Source organism: Pristis pectinata, chromosome 28, assembly GCF_009764475.1.
Source record: "Pristis pectinata isolate sPriPec2 chromosome 28, sPriPec2.1.pri, whole genome shotgun sequence".
In the NCBI taxonomy this organism is placed as follows: Eukaryota; Metazoa; Chordata; class Chondrichthyes; order Rhinopristiformes; family Pristidae; genus Pristis; species Pristis pectinata.
Genome location: NC_067432.1, coordinates 1,228,346 through 1,250,233, shown reverse-complemented (window position 1 = coordinate 1,250,233; position 21,888 = coordinate 1,228,346). Strand labels below are relative to the sequence as shown.

Sequence of the window (21,888 nt, the reverse complement as noted above, 5' to 3'; positions counted from 1 at the left end):
AGCACCCACCGCCCAGTCCCTGTCACACCCAGAGCCCACTATCAGGAGCACCCAGCACCCAGTATCAGGTGCACCCAGCGCCCGGTCCCTGTCACAACCAGCGCCCAGTATCAGAAGCACCCACTGCCCGGGTCCCTGTCACACCCAGCGCCCAGTATCAGCAGCACCCCACCGCCCGGTCCCTGTCACACCCAGCACCCAGTATCAGGAGAACCCAGCGCCCAGTCTCTGTCACACCCAGCGCCCGGTCCCTGTCGCACCCAGCACCCAGTATCAGCAGCACCCTAAACACTACGTTTCCACCTGAAAGCTCAGTTTGGTATCCCACAAAGCTGAGTTGACCTGGGCCCCTGCACTGGCAATTCGATGAACCCCACATATCTTCACTTGTATCATTGCTTCTTTTATCATTAATAAATGTTCAGAGAAACTCTTGTTTTTTCTTAACCATTTTCCCAATCTGACCTTGTTTAACGAACCCACTGATTTATTGAGGTTAATGAACATAAGTCAGAGCATTATTCTAAAACAGCTCAGCGTGATGGAGGGACTCAGAATTTCCTTTCTTCATGAATTAAACTCCTCAGTCATTGAAAGAATTAACTTCTGCTGTTGCAAATCTGAATCAACCAGGGTCTCCCAACAGGGTCACTTGCTGCACTAAACTGTCTCTGTTTGTAAACTCTTCGTGATTCTTTTTACTGTATTTTGCATTTGCAATTTTTTTATTGCTTTAACAATCTCTGCCATCTTTATGTGTAACTTTATTACTTACATGAGGCTTGAAAAGATTTAAGGGGGGTAATTTCGACATTGGGACAGTTAGTGTTCAAACGTTAGCCTTTGAACAGGGAACAACTCCAAAAGCCTTGCTGGTGTCAGCGGAAGGCTACAAGAAAGGGCCAAGGTTCTAGTCCCCTGCTATAGGAGGGGTGTCAGTCAGCTAGGGAGGGCACAGAAAGATCCATGTTAGCAGGACTGGAGGGCTTGAGTTATAAGGGGAGATCAGACAGGCTGGGACTGTTTTCCCTGGGGTGTAGGAGACCGAGAGGTGACCTCACTGAGGTTTATATAATCTTGAGCGGCATGGATAAGGGAGACAGTCAGTCTTTATCCCAGGGTGGGGGAGTCTGAAACCAGAGGGCACAGGTTTAGGGTGAGAGGGGAAAGGTTTCCACACAGAGGGCGGTGGGAACATGGGCCGAGCTGCCAGAGGAAGTGGTAGAGGGGGTTACAATCACATTTAGAGACATTTGGACAGGTATGTGGATAGGAAAGGCTTAGAGGGATATGGGCCACATACAGGGAGATGGGACTGGCATTGGCAGACAATGTGGTCAGCATGGATGTTGGGCCGAAGGGCCTGTTTCCATGCCATGTGACTCTACGAAATGCCAGCTCCGTTTCTCTCTCCTCAGGTGCTGTCTGTTCTGCTGAATATTCCCAGCAAAGAACAACTTAGTTCCCAAATCATTTACCCATTTGAAAGAGCAATGTTCCACAAACATCCCTTGTTGCTCAATGTTTACTTGCAATATTGTACAGAACCAAATAATGAACAGTGATAATTCCTGTTCGAAGCTGACATCTGCTTGAATCACACAAGCTGTGTCCGCAGTGTGGATCAGTGGGTGACGGGATTGGCAGTGTGTGTCCGCAGTTTCTCTGTAGATATTCTATTCACCCCAAAGAGAGCCTGTCAGCACCTGAACACAGCAGATGCTGGGTGAGAGAAGGGCCACGTGCACCTTACCTCTCATCTCTGTGACAACTGGAGACAAAGGGTGAGGGGATATAACACCTTTCCTCACGTTTACTGAGCACTCTTCATATCTGCAGCACATCCCGAGGTTCTTGACAGCCAATGAAATGCATGTGAAATTCAGTCTCTGCTGTAACGAGGAAACTGCAGGCACGCCCAGCACAGCAAGATCCCACAGTGTGTTAATGTGTGTTTGGTGATGGCTCTGTGGAGGGAACTGGGCCCCAGCTTACTCAGCAGAGGACACTGGTGACCGGGCAGCACTCCCTCAGTGCCCCACCAGACGCCCGCTGGTACTCTGGGCATTCTCCACACCACCACAATTACTCCTCATGGAACTTCAGAAAGGTGCTGAGCGACCCTGCCCTGGGCTTTGGAACCCAGAGATGGAAGAACGATTCCCCTCACCTCCTCTCCACTCCTTCCATCTCTGCCTGACAGGGAGGCACATCCAACAGCAGTGTCCGTGAAATGTCTTCCCCGACCCCATACCCGGTCCGACCTCCTGACCCCCGATATCCCCGTCCAACCTCCTGACCCCCGATACCCCGGTCTGACCTCCCGACCCCCGATCCGACCTCCCCGTCCTAACCAGCTGGAGACATGGAGAAGCTTCCAGCATGTGGCATCCATTGCCCAGAAAACCCCCAGACCCCACGCCGTGCAGTAGAGGACCTTTATGCACCAAAGTTCACGCACGTCACTGCAAAGGTCTGTGGTCTAGTCCCATCTTGGATCGGCCTTCAGCAGCCTGAGAATTTGCAACCATTGAATACCAGATAACTTCACTTGCAGGGTTATGCGCTATTGGAAGTGCACACACACGTGTAGCCCCACAGGACACATTGCAATCTCCCTTCCTTCTGCTGGGGGCCTGCAGCGAGTGAGACACCGGCATGCTTGGATGTGAAGCCAGGTGCGAGGTCTAGAGCGCTGGGGATAACCGGTGGGTCAGGCAGCATCTGAGAGAAAAACAGGGTCAATGTTCTGGGTTGACGACCCTTCAGAGGTGTTCTGAGACTTATTAGAATGCAGAACAGTACAGGTCATTCAGCCCTCGATGCTGTGCCACTCTCCATGCCAATTTATACTAAACATCCTCCTCCTGTGAACGGTCCCAGCCTCTCCATATTCACGTGTCTCCATCATTGCATTTTACTGGGAGCAGAGCAAGGTCAGGAGCACGATGGCCAATTACCACTCTGCTGCACGTCACAACCCTCAATGTGCCGCTTCCGTAAACAGGTCAATTGAGGAACATGATGTGAATCACTCAGAACGCACAGGACGGGGTCCTGTCTTTGTTCCGAGTGGATGCACCATTTGCCACAGCTCCCGGCAGCAAGAGCTCCAGCTGTGTGTGTCTGATGTGTGAGCTGGAAGTCAGTGGGTGAGGGCAGTTTACTCTTACAGTTCGATGCCAATTATTCTGGCAAAAGAAGTATTAATGTGTTGTTGACTCTAACACAAACAGGCAGGTATCGGGTCATTGACGGACGCCACGTTTGTTAGAAGGCGGGTGCCTGGTGATCACCAGGTTGTTGAGAGTGTGGTGGGTACAGTGGTGGACCTGAAGAGAGCTCTGGAGATGTTGTTTCACCCAGCACCTTGGCTGTTGGGGAGTAATGTGGGAGTGACTGCAGTTGGGACGTGATGTAGAAGTTCCAATAGGAGCCTCCGTCAAGATAAAACTAAATGAAGTTGACATTCTGTTAGGTTGAACTGACCCTGGTGCCAAGGTTACGTGTATAAGCTGGTAATGTAGGAGAAAAGTTGTTGAGCTCCTCACAGGGGATAGGGATAATCCTCATGGTGAGACTAAAACTGGCAAGTCCCCCAGTGGTAGATGCAGACTAACTTGGGTGCCAGGGAGAACAGTGAAGCAAAGGTTAGGAACAGTCTTGCCAGATTAACAGGTGGCTCTGCCGATGTGGCAGTCCTATCGGCTCCAACACTTTACAGCTATTTAAATCTCAAATTAGTTTTTAATAATAAATCAGATATCAGTAAATTTAATCCAAGACTTTCTCTGGTAACAATGAAACTCTCGTGAAAGGAGAGATGAAATGCCAGACGGCAGGTCTTTGAATGAGGTTAGCACCAACCTCAGATGTATCCCTCCTGGCTCGGCTAAATACCATCTACAGTTAACCAGTGTTTAACCAGTTAACCCAGCCCTCATTCTGAAGTTGGATGACACACTTTAGTCTGTCCTTAAATTTTAAAATGTTTTTTAAGAACAAAGTTACAATTTTTAACACTGTCAAGAAGTGAATTTTAAATGGAAGCAAATTAGATTTCATCAGTCCTAGCACTCTCAAGAAATATTTAGTCACCAGGATCAATCCACAGATGGGCTGTTCCACAGATTCATGGGTTAATAAACTCAAGGAATCAGCTAGGCTTTAACTGGCCCAACAGTTGGAGATTTTTAAGATCCATTTTATTCCTTGTCTTTATTACTCACTTGTTTTAAATGAGGAGTGAGACAAGAGCATAAGGTAGAATGTTAAGGAATATTTGCTAATCGTATAAACAATGGGACTTTATACTCTAGGACAAGGGATGGTGGATTGAGGATTGGGTGAGAGAACGGATGTGTTTGAAGCTGCAGGAAGAGAGAACACTGTGTTCATGTGGAGACCAAGGCTGTTCAGGTGAGACAACTGATTTCTCATGATGAAAACTCACTGCTCCTCTATCCACAGATCCTGCCCAACTTGCTGAGTATCTCCAGCATTTTCCATTTTTATTTCAGATTTCCAACACTGTTGGCTTTCTGCTTTTCAATCACCTTTCAGGTGCACCCCATGGACAATACAGCTGATACGGGTACTCAACACAACGTCAGCCTTTGTGCCTCTGATTCTGTTACAGGATGAAGGACTCCGGACCAAAGACAATCAGGTCTCACGGTTGTACGGGGACATGCTCATCATTGCCTGGAATCTGGGGAAGTGCAGAGGGTGACAAGGCTTCATTGATCCAAACGTCCTGTTACACAAACGGGGAGAGATTGGAAACCTTGATGTTGCGAGGAATCTCCGGCAGGTTGATGTTCTTGACAGCAGACACTGCACGAGCCGGAGCAGCGGAGAAGCCAGCCTGGAATGGCAGTGAAAGAATCGCACTTTAATGTCACACAGCCAAGAAACCAAAATACCCAGAGTATTAACGCAGCAAAGGACTATCATGGACCAGTTGGGCCAAAGGGCCTGTTTCTGTGCTGCAGCACTCTATAACTAAACAATCCAAGGAAGGTGGTAAAGGTAATGAAGTGGCTGATTCAAGTAATGGTGACCACAAAACAATTTGATGGCTGTAAAATCCCAAACTGTTTTCTATTGGCCTTCAGGGAAGGCTACCTACACCATTCACGGCTCCCAGTGCTTCTCAGTTGCCATTGGGCTTGGGGCCAATGGGGTGAAGGATAAACGCAAGCCTAGCCCACACGTTGTGACTGAGAAAACAACTCTTCACATGAAGTACAATGGACAGGGAGGTTACAAAGTCTCTACCACCATGCCATCTGGAACTCTTGCAACAACTGAACTCCCACACCCCAAGCACATAATCCTCTTGTGCAATTACAACTCTTACCTCTGCCTTTTCCAATTTAGTCTGTGCCTCGACCTGTGACACAATCTCATTCATGTTGGTCTCCAACACCATTCCTCCCATCACCACTTCCTGCAGAATGCAATGGACCTGCGCAAACATAATCGGGTAAATAACTGACCACCGGTGCGACCAGAACTCTCAGCATATGTGATGCTGAGAGGCTGCAAATAATCACCAGCGTATTAGCTTGATCGACAGGAAGTGGTGCAATCAGATCCATCAGGCAGTTATACAGGGACTTAAATCAGCAAGGATAAGAGGGATACAGTCCTAATGTGGGCAGGTGGGATTAGTGTGATTGGGGAAAAGGTTAGCATGGACAAGGTGGGCCGAAGGGCCTGCTTCTGTGCTGTACAAGGCTGTGACCCCAACATATATTTTAACCGATGTACAGGTTCATGAAACATTATTTTGGATTCATTTTCAGATCTGGGCTTCACTGAAAGGCTGGCATTTACTGCATCACCGACCATTCCTTGCTCCACAGATGCTGCTTGACCAGTTGGTTCTTTGTTGGAATTTGATGCCAGTAGAAAAGGAAACCATTGATAACACTAAATAAATCTTCGACCCAGAACCTTAACTCTGTTTCTCTATCCACAGATGCTGCCTGACCTGTTGAGTACCTCAGTGGGAGGGCGCAGTGGGGAAGGGATGGTAGTGTAGCGTTTAGCATAAAGCTTTACAGCACCAGCGACCTGGGTTCAATTCCGGCCACTGTCTGTAAGGACTTTGTACGTTCTCCCCGTGTCTGCGTGGGTTTCCTCCGGGTGCTCCGGTTTCCTCCCACATTCCAAAGACGTACGGGTTAGGAAGCTGTGGGCATGCTATGTTGGCGCCGGAAGCGAGGCGACACTTGCGGGCTGCCCCCAGAACACTCTACGCGAAAGACTCATTTCACTGTGTTTTGCTGGGAAGGAGTTCCAGGATTTAGACCCAGCCATGATGAAGGAACAGTCAGGACGGTGTGTGAATTGGAGGGAACCTGTGGGTGGTGGTGTTCCCCTGCACATGCTCCTTGGTGCCAGAGGAGTCAGGTTGGGAGGTGCTGGAGTAACTGAGGTACACACCTCAGCCACACTGTGCCAGTGTTGTAGGGAAGTGTACAGTCATGCACTTTGGTAGAAGGAATAAAGGCACAGACTATTTTCTAAACGGGGAACAAATTCAGAAATCGGAGGTGCAATGGGACTTGGGAGCCCTCGTGCAGGATTCCCTAAAGGTTAACTTGCAGGTTGAGTCGGTAGTAAGGAAGGCAAATGCAATGTTAGCATTCATTTCAAGAGGACTAGAATATAAAAGCAAGGATGTAACGCTGAGGCTTTCTCAGGCGTTGGTCAGACCACATTTGGAGTATTGTGAGCAGTTTTGGGCCCCGTATCTAAGGAAGAATGTGCTGGCATTGGAGAGGGTCCAGAGGTTTACGAGAATGATCCCAGGAATGAAAGGGTTAACGTATGAGGAGCATTTGATGTCTCTGGGCCTGTACTCGCTGGAGTTTAGAAGGATGATGGGGGGATCTCAATGAAATCTACCGAATATTGAAAGGCCTGGATAGAGTAGACGTGGAGAGGATGTTTCCATCAGTGGGAGAGTCCAGGACCAGAGGGCACAGCCTCAGGATAGAAGGATGTCCCTTTAGAACAGAGAAGAGGAGGAATTTCTTTATCCAGAGGGTGGTGAATCTGTGGAATTCATTGCCACAGACGGCTGTGGAAGCGAAGTCATTGGGTGTACTTAAAGCGGTGGTTGATAGGTTCTTGATTAGTGAGGGTGACAAAGGTTACGGGGAGAAGGCAGAATGGGGTTGAGGGGGAAAAATAAATCAGCTATGATCGAATGGCAGAGCAGACTCAATGGGCCAAATGGCCTAATTCTGCTCCTATGTCTTGTGGCCTATTGTTGAATGTGTAGGATGGTGACTGGGATGCAGCAGGTTAGCTGCTTGTGGTGGTGAAGTCGTTGGTACTGCATCAGCCAGGGAGCATGGAATCAGATGGCACAGAGACAGGCTGTGTGGCCTATCTGCAGGCTGACCACTGCACCTTTCTATGCTCGTCCCATTTACCCGTAGCTTCTTCTGCCTCAGTGAGTCAAGTACTTGTCCAGATACTTCTTCAATGTTGTGAGGGTCTCTGCCTCCACGCCCCTCAGGCAGCTCGTTCCAGGCTCCAACCGCTGTGTGTGACCCCCCACTAAACCCCCCATCTCTCACCTCACGCCTGGGCCTTGTTTTGGACTCCCCCGCTAAGAAAAAAATACCACCCACCCCTCTTGTGATTTTACTTGTATTAGTGCCCCCCCCCCACCCCCTAGGAGAACAAGCCCAGCCTCTCCTTGGTAAGTGGAGAGTTCTCCACTACACTCCAGACTTGTGTCTTGTGGAATGACCTTGGGTGTCAGGAGGTGAGTGACTCCAATACCCAGGGTGAGGGCAGCTTCGACAACACTTAAGAAGTTTGACACCATCCAGGACACAGCAGCCCAGTCAATCGGCACCCCATCCACACCCACTCACTCCACAACCGATGCACAGGAGCAGCAGTTTGTACAATCTACAGGAGGCACTGCAGCAACTCACTAAGACTCCTCAGACAACACCTTCCACATCCACCGCCTCTCCCAGCTGGAAGGACGAGGGCAGCAGAAGCACGGGCAACACCCCATCCTGACTGGGAAATATATTGCTGTTCCTTCACCGTCACTGGGTCAACATCCTGGAACCCCCACCCTGACAGCTTTCTCAGAGGACTGGAGAGAGTAATGCTAACTCTGTATCGAAGCTTGGTCAAATCATACAGAGTACTACATACAAGAGAGTGCACCCACACTGCAAGGATTGCAGCAGTTCAAGAGGGAAGCGCACAACCAGCTTCTTGAGGGCATTAGGAGCACGCAATTAGGAGCACCAATTAAACGCTGGCTCAGCCTGCGAAGCCCACAACCCTTGAATGAATATAAAAGAACTGTTATCTTGACTAATGCAGTAGAGATCTATTGCTGTTCACATCAAGGAGCGATGATAAAGATGTAATTGGGAGTAAAGGTTGGTGGAGGATCAATATCTGAACATAACTGCACATAATTAGCAATAAAAAACATCTAGCAATTGTAATGTGGTGGTTTACAATAATCTTTTAAAATTAGAAGTCTTATCAGGATAGCTGACGAGAACATTCTCTGATTAGTGCTACAGAATGTCAGCCAGACACGGTTGGTTAGTACAACGTGCAGTTACACTGCACAAAGTCACAATGAAGCCAGTTTAGAATGACAAAACATATAAGGTACAGCAACAGGCCATTCAGCCCAACCAGTCCATGCTGGCATTCATGCTTTACTGGAGCCTCCTCCTGTCGCTCTGCATCCAAATCCGTCAGCGAGCACCTCGACTCCCATCTGCAGCTTTCCATGACTAATCACTTCAACTACTCTCCACTGTTTGCATAAAGAAATTTCCTCTGAATTCCCTGCTGGACTTCTAGGGGAACTATGATATATAGATGGTTTCTAGTCATGTGCTATGGCAACTGCTCTGCACAAGAAACTGCAGAGAGTTGTGGACACAGCTCAGCACATCACAGACACCAGCCTCCCCTCCATGGACTCTGTCCACACTTCTCACTGCCTCGGTAAAGCAGCCAACATAATCAATACCCCACCCACCCCGGACATTCTCTCTTCTCCATTGGGCAGAAGATACAAAAGCCTGAGAGCACGTACCACCAGGCTCAAGGACAGCTTCTATCCTGCTATCGAACAGTTCCTTGGTACGATAAGATGGGCCCTTGATCTCACAATCTACCTCGTCATGACCTTGCACCTTATTGTCTGCCTGCACTTTCTCTGTAACTGCAACACTTTAGCATTATATTGTTTTACATTGTACTTCCTCAATGCACTGTGTAATGAACTGATCTGTATGGGATGGTATGCAAGGCAAGTTTCCACATACCTTGGTACGTGTGCCAACAATAAACTGATTACACATTCAGCTGGGCTTTTCCATGTGTGAAAACATTCTCTCCAAATCTACTCTGTTAAAAATCCTTCATCATTTTAAAGATGTCGATTGGGTCAAACTTCAGACTTCTATTCTCAAGAGAAAAGAGACCCCGTCGGTTCATTTTTCCAAATATACCCTTGCACTTCTGATATCAACCTTGTACGTCCATCTGCACGCTCACCACTACCTCGAAATCATTACATCGCCCGTACAATATAAAGTACTCTGTGTGATTCAATCTTGAAATCTTGAATCTTGATTTAATCAAGGTTCAATACAGATTCAACATCACTTCCTTTTCAATTCCCTAAGAAACAGAGGGTAGCGTTTGGCTTAATTTTGAATGCCCACTAACCTGTGGCACAGTTTGGTGCATTTCAATTCCATTATCCCTCGGTCTCACCTAGAGCCACCTTCCAAGTAATACATGACCTCTCCCTTCTTCCTACCAAAGTGTACCTCCTAACATTTATCTGCTGAACCATGTGCCAGATTCTGCAGGTATATTAATGCACTGCTGTAGTTTGTTATAGAACATAGAACATTCCAGCACAGTAATATTGCTGTACATTACAGCAACACAGTAATGTTACACAGTAATGTACACCTCCATCAAGTTACCTCTCACCCTCCTCCTCTCCAAAGAGAAAAGCCCGACTTCACTCAACCAATCCTCATAAGACATGCTCTCCAATCCAGGCAGCACCCTGGTAAATCTCTGCACCCTCTCTAAAGCTTCCACATCCTTCCTATAATGAGGCGACTAGAACTGAACACAATACTCCAAGTATGGTGTAACCGGAGTTCTATAGAGCTGCAACATTACCTGGCAGCTCTTGAATTCAATACACTGACTAATAAAGGCCAACACTCCATATGCCTTCTTAACAACCCTATCGACCTGCATAGCAACCTTGAGGGATCTATGGATGTGGACCCCAAGATCCCTCCACATTGCAAAGAGTCCTGCCATTAACCTTGTATTCTGCCTTCAAATTCGATCTCCCAAAGTGTATCACTTCACACATTTGGGTTGAACTCCATCTGCCACTTCTCAGCCCAGCTCTGCATTCTATCAATATCCTGTTGTTATCTACAGCATCCTTCTACACTATCCACAACACCACCAACCTTTGTATCATCAGCAAACTTACTAACCCACCCTCCACATCCTCATCCAAGTCATTTATAAAAATCACAAAGAGCTGGGGTCCCAGAACAGATCCCTGCGGAACACCACTGGTCACCGACCTCCAGGCAGAATACGCTCCATCTACAACCACCCTCTGACTTCTATAAGCGAACCAATTCTGAATCCACACAGCCAAGTTTCCCTGGATCCCATGCCTCCTGACTTTCTGAATGAGCCTTCCATGAGGAACCTTATCAAACGCCTTAAAATCCATGTACACCACATCCACTGCTCTACCTTCATCAATGTGCTTTGTCACATCCTCAAAGAATTCAATCAGGCGCGCAAGGTAAAACCTGCCCCTCACAAAGCCATGCTGACTTTCCTAATCAGCCTATGATTCTCCAAATGCCCATAAATCTGTCTCTAAGAATCTTCTCTAGTAATTTGCCCACCACTGAAGTAAGACTTAGGTCTGTAATTCCCAGGGTTATCCCTACTCCCTTTCTTAAACAAAGGAACAACATTTGCCACCCTCCAATCATCTGGCACTACTCCTAGACCATAGAACACTATAAGCACAGAAAACAGGCCATTCGGCCCTTCCAGTCTGTGCCGAAACGTTATTCTGCTAGTCCCATTTACCTGCACCCAGTCCATAACCCTCCAGACCTCTCCCATCCATTTATTTATTCTTAAGAGTGAGCCTCCATTTACCACGTCAGATGGCTGCCCGTTCCACACTCCCACCACTCTTTGACTGAAGAAGTTCCCCCTAATGTTCCCCCTGAACCTTTCCCCTTTCACCCTAAAGCCATGTCCTCTTGTACTTATCTCTCCTAATCTAGGTGGAAAGAGCCTACTTGTCGCGCACGGGTGCGTTTAGAGAGGGAGCACGCGGTTTCCGTGGGCACCCTAGCTGAGTTCCGCGCTCGGTGGGCCCCTCAGGGGATTGTGTGTGTCGTGGACGGTACGAACGCGATTCTTATTTGAAGTGTCGCGTTGACGGGTGTAGCGTCGTGTGTGTTTCGTTAGTATTAGTTTGCATTCGCTACCGTAGTATGTCGTTGCGTAGTTTCTTCTTTTCTGTATTAGATGTAGTGTATTGACACTGGTTGTCTTTTGTAGTGCTTTTAGTGAATAAACGTTTATTATTTTTAAAAAAAGAGCCTACTTGCATTTACTCTGTCTATACCCCTCAATTTTGTAAACCTCTATCAAATCTCCCCTCATTCTTCTACGCTCCAAGGAATAAAGTCCTAACCTGTTCAATCTTTCCCTGTAACTCAACTCCTGAAGATCCAGCAACATTCTAGTAAATCTCCTCTGCACTCTTTCAATCTTACTGATATCCTTCCTATAGTTAGGTGACCGGAACTGCACACAATACTCCAAATTTGGCCTCTCCTGTGGCCAGTGAGGACACAAAGATCATCGCCAAAGGCGCTGCAATCTCTTCCCTCGCTTCCCATAATAACCTTGGAAACATACTGTCCGGCCCTGGTGACTTATCTATCCTAATGTTTTTCAAAAGTTCCAGAAAATCTTCTTTCCTCACGTCCACATGCCCTAGCCTATCAGCTGTCATACGCCTTCCTCACAAATGTTAAGGTCTCTCTCTCTGGTGAATAACTAAGCAAAGTATTTGTTAAGGACCTCCCCTGCCCCTTCCGACTCCAGGCACGTTTCCTCTATTTATCCCTGATCGGTCCTACCCTCACTCTCGTCATCCTCTTATTCTTCACATACCTGTAGAACGCCTTGGGGTTTTCCTTAATCCTACTTGCTAAGGCCTTCTCATGCCCCCTTCTAGCTCTCCTAAGTCCATTCTTAAGCTCCCTCTTGGCTACCTTGTAACTCTCCAGAGCCCTGTCTGATCCTTGCTTTCTAAACCTCAGCTAAGCTTCCTTCTTCCTCTTGACAAGATATTCTACATCTTGTGTCAACTACAGTTCCTTCACTCTACCATCCATACCCCGCCTCAATGGGACAAACTTATCCAGAGCCCCATGCAAGTATTCCTTAAACAACCTCCACATTTCCACTGTGCACTTCCCCAAGAACATCTGTTCCCAATTTATGCTCCCAAGTTCCTACCTAATAGTATCATAATTCCCCCTCCCACAGTTAAATACTTTCCCATATCGTCTGCTCCTATCCCTCTCCAAGACTATGGTAAAGGTCAAGGAGTTATGGTCACTGTCTCCAAAATGCTCTCCCACCGAGAGATCTGAAACCTGATCGGGCTCATCACCTAGTACCAGGTCCAGTATGGCCTCTCCTCTAGTCGGCCTGTCCACATACTGTGTCAGGCATCGTTCCTGAACACACCGAACAAACTCCGTCCCATCTATCCCCTTTACACTAAGGAGGTGCCAATCAATACTAGGGAAGTTGAAATCACCCATGACAACAACCTTGTTATTTTTGCACCTTTTCAAAATCTGCCTCCCGATCTGCTCCTCAGTGTCTCTACTGGTATTGAGGGGTCTGTAGAATACTTCCAATAGAGTGATCGCTCCCCTTCTGTTTCTGACTTCCACCCACACCGACTCAGTGGACGATCCCTCCAGGACATCCTCCCTTTCTACAGCTGTGACACTGTCCCTGGTCTGCAAAGCTACTCCCCCACCTCTTTTACCTCCGTCCCTGTCCCTTCTGAAACATCTAAACCCCGGAATATCCAGCAGTCATTCCTGCCCTTGCAACAGTCAAGTCTCTGTAATGGCCACCACGTCATAGTTCCAGAACTTACCCACGCTCTAAGTTCATCACCCTTGTTCCTGATACTTCTCGCACTACAATAGACCCACTTCAGCCCATCCAACTAACTGCAATTTAGCCCTTTCAGCTGCCTCACAGTCTTTCTACACTCTGCATCTACTTGTACACTAAATGTACCAACCTCTGACCTATCACTCAGGTTCCCATCCCCCTGCCAAACTAGTTTAAACCCTCCCCAACAGCTCCAGCAAACCTGCCCGCAAGAATATTGCTCCCCCTCCAGTTCAGGTGTAACCCGTTCTTTTTTGTACAGGTCGTACAGGTTGTACCCAGAAGAGATCCCAATGATCCACAAATCTGAAACTCTGCCTCCTGCACCAATTCCTCAGCCACTCATTTGTCTGCCAAATCAACCTATTCTTACCCTAACTGGTGTGTGGCAGGCAGCAATCCAGAGATCACTACCCTTGATTCCTGCTTTTCAGTGAGGAGTGGGAGATATATGCTGAACCTCTGGCAATTCCTCACAAACACTTGCACCTCAATGAGTTGTGGTGTGGTCTGTGTCACAGCAGACAGCTCCCTCACCTCTGAATCGTGAGCTTTCATGCTCAATTCACCCAAGCACAAACATCAGGCTGCCACTCCAGTGCTGTACTGAGGTCAGGTCATACAGTGGAAGGTCCAGGTCTCACCTGAAACATTAAACCAAGGACTGTCTACCTTTTTGTCGGACTAGAAAAAAATACTTCTTTGGCACTTCTTTGAAAAGTTATCCCTAGATCGTGCGGCAACACTCATCCCTCACTCAACTTTGCTTTAAAGAATGTCTGGTTGTTATCACATTGCTGCTTGTGGGAGCTGCTGCTACATGACACATGATGATCTTGGTAAATTGGTTACATAAAATGAGGGCTCACGGGGTTGGGGCCAACGTACCAGCTCAACTGGGGAATTAGTTTTAGGATGGGAACGAGAGAGCAGGAAGAAATGGCTCTTTCTCAGGTTGTCAGAACGTGAGCAACAGCGTGCACAGAGACCAGTTATGTTACTGACATTGTCACAATACAAGTTTCTCATTAACACCAAGCTGGGTGGGAAGGCAAAACGTGAGAGCATGTCGAGTCTGTGAAGGGATTTAGACAGGTTGAGCAAGTGAGCAGATGGAGTCTAATGTTGGAAAATACCAGGTTATTGACGTCAAAGAATAAGAAAACAGTAAGATTTTAAATGGTAAGTAATCTGTAACTACAGATGTACTGAGGGATTTTGGTTGATGAAATGTGCAGGTATAAGCACCGTCTCAATAGACAGGATGGTGCATTGGCTTCCACTGTGGCAGAGCATGGAGGTGCTGGGTGCAAACAGACCTGGAGCACCATGTGTAGGCTCTACGGCTGGGGAAGGATATACTGGTTCTGATCCTCCCAGTTACCGCAGGGCTTGGTTCCTGGGAACAGCCTGTAACCCCAACAATTCACGTCAGAAATGTGGCCACAAGCCGAGTTCCCAGCCGGCAGAAGATGCCTGCAGCCCGCAGCAGCTGGCAAATCCATCCCATCGAGCTCCCAAATGCTCGCTCGTAAGTACGAGCTGTACGCAAGTTGGCCGTTTGTAACCGGGGAGGACCCGTGTGAAGTCAGCAAATGAAAGAGTGATTCCAGTGATGAGGGAATTGTCTGATGAGGAAAGTCTGAGGAAGGATGAGAGATGATCGCATGGAGATACAGGAGTGTGTGAGGGGCTGACAGGTGGGTGATGAGAGGGTCAGCCGATGTTGCCCATTCCCAAATGCCCTTGAATGTAAAGCTGGCTTAGTCCCCAGGGGGTCACATATATAAACACAGGGCAAGGGTGGTACATTAAGGCTTTGGACCAGCTACAATTTATTGAAAAGTGGAACAGGCTTAACAGGCTGAATCACCAGCTCAGGGTCCATTTGTTACGTACAAAAGTACTTCATTGCCCACAGGTGGTCCCAGGTGCCATGACCAGGACAAGACGGTGCAGTGAGGAACAGGAGTAGTCACATGGCCTCAACTCTGCCCCACCATTCACCTCATCATTACTGACTAGACCTCGGCCTCCGTCCCACTTCTTCACCTGACCTCCATAACCCACGGCTCCCACACACCCAGAATCCGTCCGTCTCACCATTAAATCTATTCAATAATTCGGGTAGAGAATTCCCAACGTTCTCAACTCCCAGGGAAGGAACTCCACCTCAGCCCCGTCTGACATGGGAAACCCTTTATTCTGGAGCTGACACCCTGTAGAGGGAAACAACCTCCCATCAGGTGGAAATCAGACAACTGCAGACACTGGAAACCTGAAACAAAAACAGAAAATCCCAAGAGCACTCAGAAAGTCAGACAGCATCTGTGGGAAGTGTAAGCGAGTTAACATTTCAGAATAAAGCACCTTCATCAGGACTGGGAAAGAAGGAAAACAAGATAGTCTGAAGATGCAGAGAGGGTGGGGAGCTCAGTGCTGAGGGAGCTTCACTTGTCAGTCCACCTCGTCAGTCACATATGGGACAAGGAGACATGTTGGGAATCCCGAAGGACTCTCATCCTGGCCTCCCACAACTATGCACTGTGTACTCACGAGGCCGTCGATGGAGAAGTTTGGGATCCAGTGACCGATCTCCACAACGAACGCCTGTCAGTTCTTGCTTCCACCACGAGAACCATGAAGAGCATATCCCTGTTTATCATTGGTTTTGTTGATGTCAAAATTCATAAAGTCTCACAACCCATCTGTTCTTTAATCCCTCAAGAACAGTTTAAGTAAACAACTGGCACTGTTTACTTCAAAATTATTTCTCTGAAACACTTGCTAACTTAATTGTTCTGGAATACTGTGAAGGACATGCCTTGCATCGCTGTGGTGAATGAACTCCTGACCACTGCTCACTGTATTGCCATTACCAAAGCTATACGTTAATTGGCCACGACCACATTATGGGCACTCACTTGCACAAACATTTCTTACATATAATCCTTGAACACAAACAGAAGACGAGGAAGCTTTCTCATGGCACTCCAAACACGCCTGTTTATTTGACAGAGTCTGGAGTCTCCGAGTACAAAGATTGTTATCTTTCTGTGGGACATCTAATAAACACTTGTTGAAGAGATTACATACAATCTGGGCTTGTGTTCTGATGATGGAAAATAAATCCTTAATGCATCTTACTATGATTATGTCTTCAATCACTAACAATTAGAGAAGCTGCAGAAGTAAACACTGCTTGCTTGCTCTGAGCGGAACACACTGGTAACCCCAAACAAAGACAAAACCACCAAGAATATTTCTATTTTAAAATCATCCTCAGCAAAGTTTTACTTTCTGAAATGTGACTTCCGTTCTCAGAGTCTGAGGGATTCCCGCACACTGCTGCAATGTAAAAGAGAAACAAGAACCAGCCGAGTGGATGACAGAAACCATTAGTCCTGAAGTGCCAAGGAATGCTGGAAGACTTAAACTAAACGGTCTGTGGAGCTGCTCCAACCACGTCCTGTCGGCCTCTGTCAGGTACTGGGATGGGGTCTTGTCCAGTATACAGCCTTGTGCTCAGCTCAGTTTAGCAAGAAATGGGTTTATCTACAATATCCATGGGCTCTGGCTGACAGCTCCTCGTCATGGTTATTCTCATTCCAAAGTAAACGATGCTCAGTTTATCCTGGAAGGGCCTGTGTTGGGCTGTAGTGAGGACAGAGCCCAGGCTGCCCTGAGACTGGAAGTGACCTGGCTAATCTGCGAGCCTTCCACAAAGCAAATTCCAATCCTAACAGTTAATGCTGAAATGCTCCAAATCCTGTCAAATTAATACCACAAACACAGTGCATTGGTTGTATTCTCTTTCATGGTTTTGTCAAGCCAGATAACATTCTAAGCTCTCAGTAACTTTTATAAGAACATAAGAAATAGGAGCAGGAGTCGGCCATCTCGCTCATCGAGCCTGCTCTGCCATTCAGTAAGATCATGGCTGATCTGCCGTGGACTCAGACCCACCTACCTGCCTTTTCCCCAGAACCCTTAATTCCCTGACTATGCCAAAATCTATCAAACAGCATCTTAAATATATTTAATGATGTAGCCTCTACTGCTTCCCTGGGCAGAGAATTCCACAGATTCACTACTCTCTGGGAAAAGCAGTTTCTCCTCATCTCCGTCCTAAATCTATTCTCCTGAATCTTGAGGCTATGTCCCCTAGTTCTAGTCTCACCTACCATAAGATCCCCTCTCATTCTTCTGAATTCCAGCGAGTATAGTCCCAGGTGACTCAATCTCTCCTCATAGGCTAACCCCCTCATCTCTGGAATCAACCTGGTGAACCTCCTCTGCACCGCCTCCAAAGCCAGTATATCTTTCCTCAAGTAAAGAGACCAGAACTACACACAGTACTCCAGGTGAGGCCTCACCAGTACCCTGTACAGTTGCAGCACAACCTCCCTGCTCTTAAATTCAATCCCTCTGGCAATGAAGGCCAACATTCCATTTGCTGCCTTGATAACCTGTTGCACCTGCAAACCAACCTTTTGCGATTCATGCACAATCACTCCCAAGTCTCCCTGCACAACAGCATGCTGCAATCTTTCATATTTAAATAATAATCTGATCTTCTATTTTTCTTTCCAAAGTGGATGACCTCACATTTACCAACATCTGCCAGACCCTTGCCCACTCACTTAACCCATCTATATCTCTCTGCAGACCCTCCACATCCTTTGTGCAATTTGCTTTGCCACTTCCGTGTCATCAGCAAACTTAGATACACTACACTCGGTCCCCTCTTCCAAATCGTTAATGCAAATATGTAATGTAATGTAATGTTTATCAGGCGTTCTGACTCCATTAGTTACGTGTGCTGTGAAATGTTTGAATGCCGAACAGTTGAGCAGAATTCAACACGAGATAAAGAGCAGCAGATAAAAACATACCTTATCCATGTGGAATATAAGATCCAGCTCACAGACATTCTCAAAACACTTGTCCAACGTCTCCACAAACACCTGAAGGAATAAATTAACCGAACACCAATGGTCAGAGGTGCACACAGGCCGACAACTGCTGACCCTGAAACACAATTGCTTTGATTATGAGGTACTTACACAGGATCCTGGGCCACATAGTTGGGTAAAATATCCGCAAACAGTGAGCTGGACACACTCAGGTCAGACAGTATCAGTTGGAAGAGAAGCATCTAACATTTCAGGTCGATAACCTTTCATTGCACTATTCCTCTCCCCACAGATGCTGCCTGACCTGTATTTCCAGCATTTGTTTATTTATATTTCTAGCAACTGCAGTATTTTGTTCAGGACCCCGAATGATGGTCTGCCTAACAGTCAATGTGGTAAAATGGTCCTTTGAGCATGGATTGGAGTTAGAATGGGGGGTGGAGAAGAGATGGGGGGGGTGGGGAAGAGATGGGGGAGTGGGGAAGACTGGGGAAGAGGGGGATGTGGAGAGTGGGAGAGAGAGGGGGTGGGGAGAGGAAGGACTGGGGAAGAGGGGGATGTGGGGAAGGGGAGGGAGTGGAGAACAGGAAAGGGGGGGTGGGGAGGGAGTGGGAGGGGGCACTGGGGAAGAGGAGGGATGGGCAGAGGAAGGACTGGGGAAGGGGGGGAATGTGGGGAAGGGGAGGGCCAATTGTAGTTTGACCTGACTGCAAATATTGTAGTCAGATCAACAATATCGTTACTAAAATTAGGAGCATTTATCATTTATGTGGTTAATGTTAACAATGATACAAAGCTCAGAAGGAGCAGAGTTACATAACACAGCTTCTCTTTCAATGCATCGCTCGATTTTACTATTCAGTATGGATCCCTCCATTTGGAATGGGAACAGTGGATTTTGTTTCAGCACCAGGACACCAGGGTTCAGGAACTTCGCAGTACTCCCGGAACGTTTCAGTATGCAGACACCACTTCATCAATAGGGATACAAAGGGAAAGATAAGCAATAAATGACTGGCCCAGTTAAGATTATTAATGATTATCACGTAAATGTGCTGAGTATACTCAGCTGATAACGTGGTAACTTCAGATAAACATGTTAAATGTAGAATCCTTGAATTTAACAGCAGAAGGTAGGCCGTCCAGTACTGTCCCGGCAACGACTTTCTGAAAAAGCTATGCAGTTTGTTATTTATTTACCAGGTGTGGTGATTGCTGACAGTGCTAATGTTCATTGTCTGGAGTCACAGAGCAGAGTTCCTTCCAGAGGAGATTCACCAGGATGCTGCTGGAATGGAGGCTGTGGTTATACAGAGAGGGGACAGGCTGGGTTTGTTCTCACTGGAATTAATCAAGATTTGTAAAATAACAAGGGCAAAGAAAGGGTTGATGGTCAGAATCTTCCTCCCGGGCCTGGGGAGTCTAAAACCAGAGGGCGTGGGTTTAAGGTGAGAGGGGAGAAACTTAAAGCAGATGTGAGAGAGACCTGAGGGGTATGTTTTTCACACAGATGGTGGTGGGTGTCTGCAACGAGCTCCCAGAGGAGGTGATGGAGACAGATATAATTACATTTAAAAGGCACCTGGACAGGTTGTTGGATAGAAGTTGTCCAAGGGAAGAGCTCACGGTATTGGGGGATGTGCTCAGCATGGATTGAAGACTGGTTACCACATGGAAGACTGAGAGTTGGAACAAATGGGTCTTCTTCGTGCTGGCAGGATTAACTAGTGGAGTGCCCCAAAGGTCAGTTCCTGACCTGAAGGAGGGGGAAAAGTGTAAGGTATCCAGGTTTGCAGATGACACAGTAGGGAGGAGGGCGAGTTGTGATGGGGACATTTGGACTCTGCAGTCAGATATGGATGGGGTGAGTGAGTGGGTGAAAACTTGGCAAATGGAGTTTAATGTGGGGAAGTGTGAGGTCACGGGCCTGTCGGGGGGAATCAGAGGGCATCTAAATGGAGAAAGACTGCAAATGAGTTACGTACAGAGGGATCTAGATACTAGTGCTCTAACTGAAGCTCCTCATCCTAAGGGAGCACGACAGGGTAGATTCTCCACCAGCAGAGAATCTCAAATGAGGGGACATGGTGGCAAGGTAAGGAGCCAATCGTAGGAATTTCAGTTCACAGAGGGTGGCAAGTCTCCAGAATTCCCTAGCCCAGAGGGTTGTGGAGGATGGATCACTGGAGGTCGATCATTTGTTAGAAGATTGTGGAATTTAGGGCTATGGGGAGCTGAGGCCTGGGGCAGACCAGCCATCACACATTGAATGACGGGGCAGTGTTGAGGGACCTGGTTGCCTACTCCTGCTCCTCTTTTCCTGTGTCCTCTGAAGGACATTAATGAATCAGTTGGGTTTTTACAATTTGGTCGTTTCACAATCACTACCTGTTCATTGTAGATCGAGTTAACTAAGTACCCCAAGCACCAGGCCAGGAACTGAAACCACGTCTCTGGGTAGCCAGCCCTGGCCAGGGTTCAGAGCAGTGAGCGGACCCTGTCCTCACTGCTTTAACAGATACATGTTGCCTTTCATTCAATAATCCGCATTTTTCCAGGGGTTGTTTAATTTTGTCCTGACATTGTGTCACTGGCCTCCCATTGTTAGCCCTCTCTTTTAATTAAACACCTTGTAGTGTTTGACACCACACACGTACTAAAGGGGGGCTGGAAGAAAATAATAAAAACAGAAATAATCAGCTGATGTCCCCAATAGTTTGAGAGTATCCAATCCCTTGTCCCAACTGGCTCATCTCCACCACAGCTGTACGTTTTATCTCAGATTTTCAACTTGATTTACTTGGAGATTCAAAGACTGTGGCCAGAGCATCTGCAACCTCCATTCCTAATGTTCTTCGTGACCAGGGAGCATCCTATCGTCAGGGTAGCTACACTCTGAGAAGTGCCTGCCTCTTAATAACTCAGTAACTCCTTTCACCCTGGTCTCAGTCGTGACCCCTACCTCTAAAGGATCTCCTTTCCTGTCCCACCCCTCCTTTGACCACCTTTTCACTGTTTGCAGTGTCTTCAATTCTTCTCTCTCCACCTCATTAGTTTCTGTTGCTATGGGAATGTATCTAGCCTCTACTTTGAAGATTTCATCTCTGAAGATGTTAAAAGAATCAAGGGATATGGGGCAGTGCTGGAAATAATGCTGAGTGGAAGATCTGTCGTGATCTTAGAAGATAGAATGTAGAACAGTGCAGCACAGGACAGGCCCTTCGGCCCACAATATCTGTGCTGAACAAGATGCCAGATTAAACTAAGACACAAGAGATTCTGCAGATGCTGGAATCTGGAGCAACACACAACCCTGATGAAGGGTCTCAACCCTAAACATCGCTGTTCATTTCCCTCCACAGATGCTGCCTGATGTGCTGAGTTCCTCCAGCACTTTGTGTGTGTTGCACCGAATTAAACTACATCTCTTCCACCTGTACATGATCCATATCTCTCCATTCCCTACAAATTCACGTGTCTGTCTAACAGCCTCTTAAACACCATTATCATATCAGCTTCCACCACCGCCCCTGGCAGCCTGTTCCAGGCACCCACCACTCTGCGTAAAAAAAACTTGCCCCAGACATCTCCCTTAAACTTCCCTCCTCTCATCTTAAAAATTTCCCTCTCTCTCTCTTGGAAATTTCTATAAATGTACAGTGTTAAGCATTCTGAC

The 21,888-nt window shown here is 47.2% G+C and overlaps 1 protein-coding gene across 1 annotated transcript in view; it reads right to left on the bottom strand.

Annotated features, from left to right (window-relative positions):
- Positions 1–4,492: 4,492 nt before the first annotated feature.
- The window catches only part of LOC127583835 (AP-3 complex subunit sigma-2-like), a 33,298-nt gene continuing 15,902 nt past the window's right edge, over positions 4,493–21,888 (bottom strand). Inside the window, 3 exon segments of the mRNA XM_052040209.1 lie at positions 4,493–4,867; positions 5,363–5,470; positions 18,192–18,263. Coding sequence (XP_051896169.1) covers positions 4,760–4,867; positions 5,363–5,470; positions 18,192–18,263 — 288 coding nt within the window. The 3' untranslated portion in view covers positions 4,493–4,759.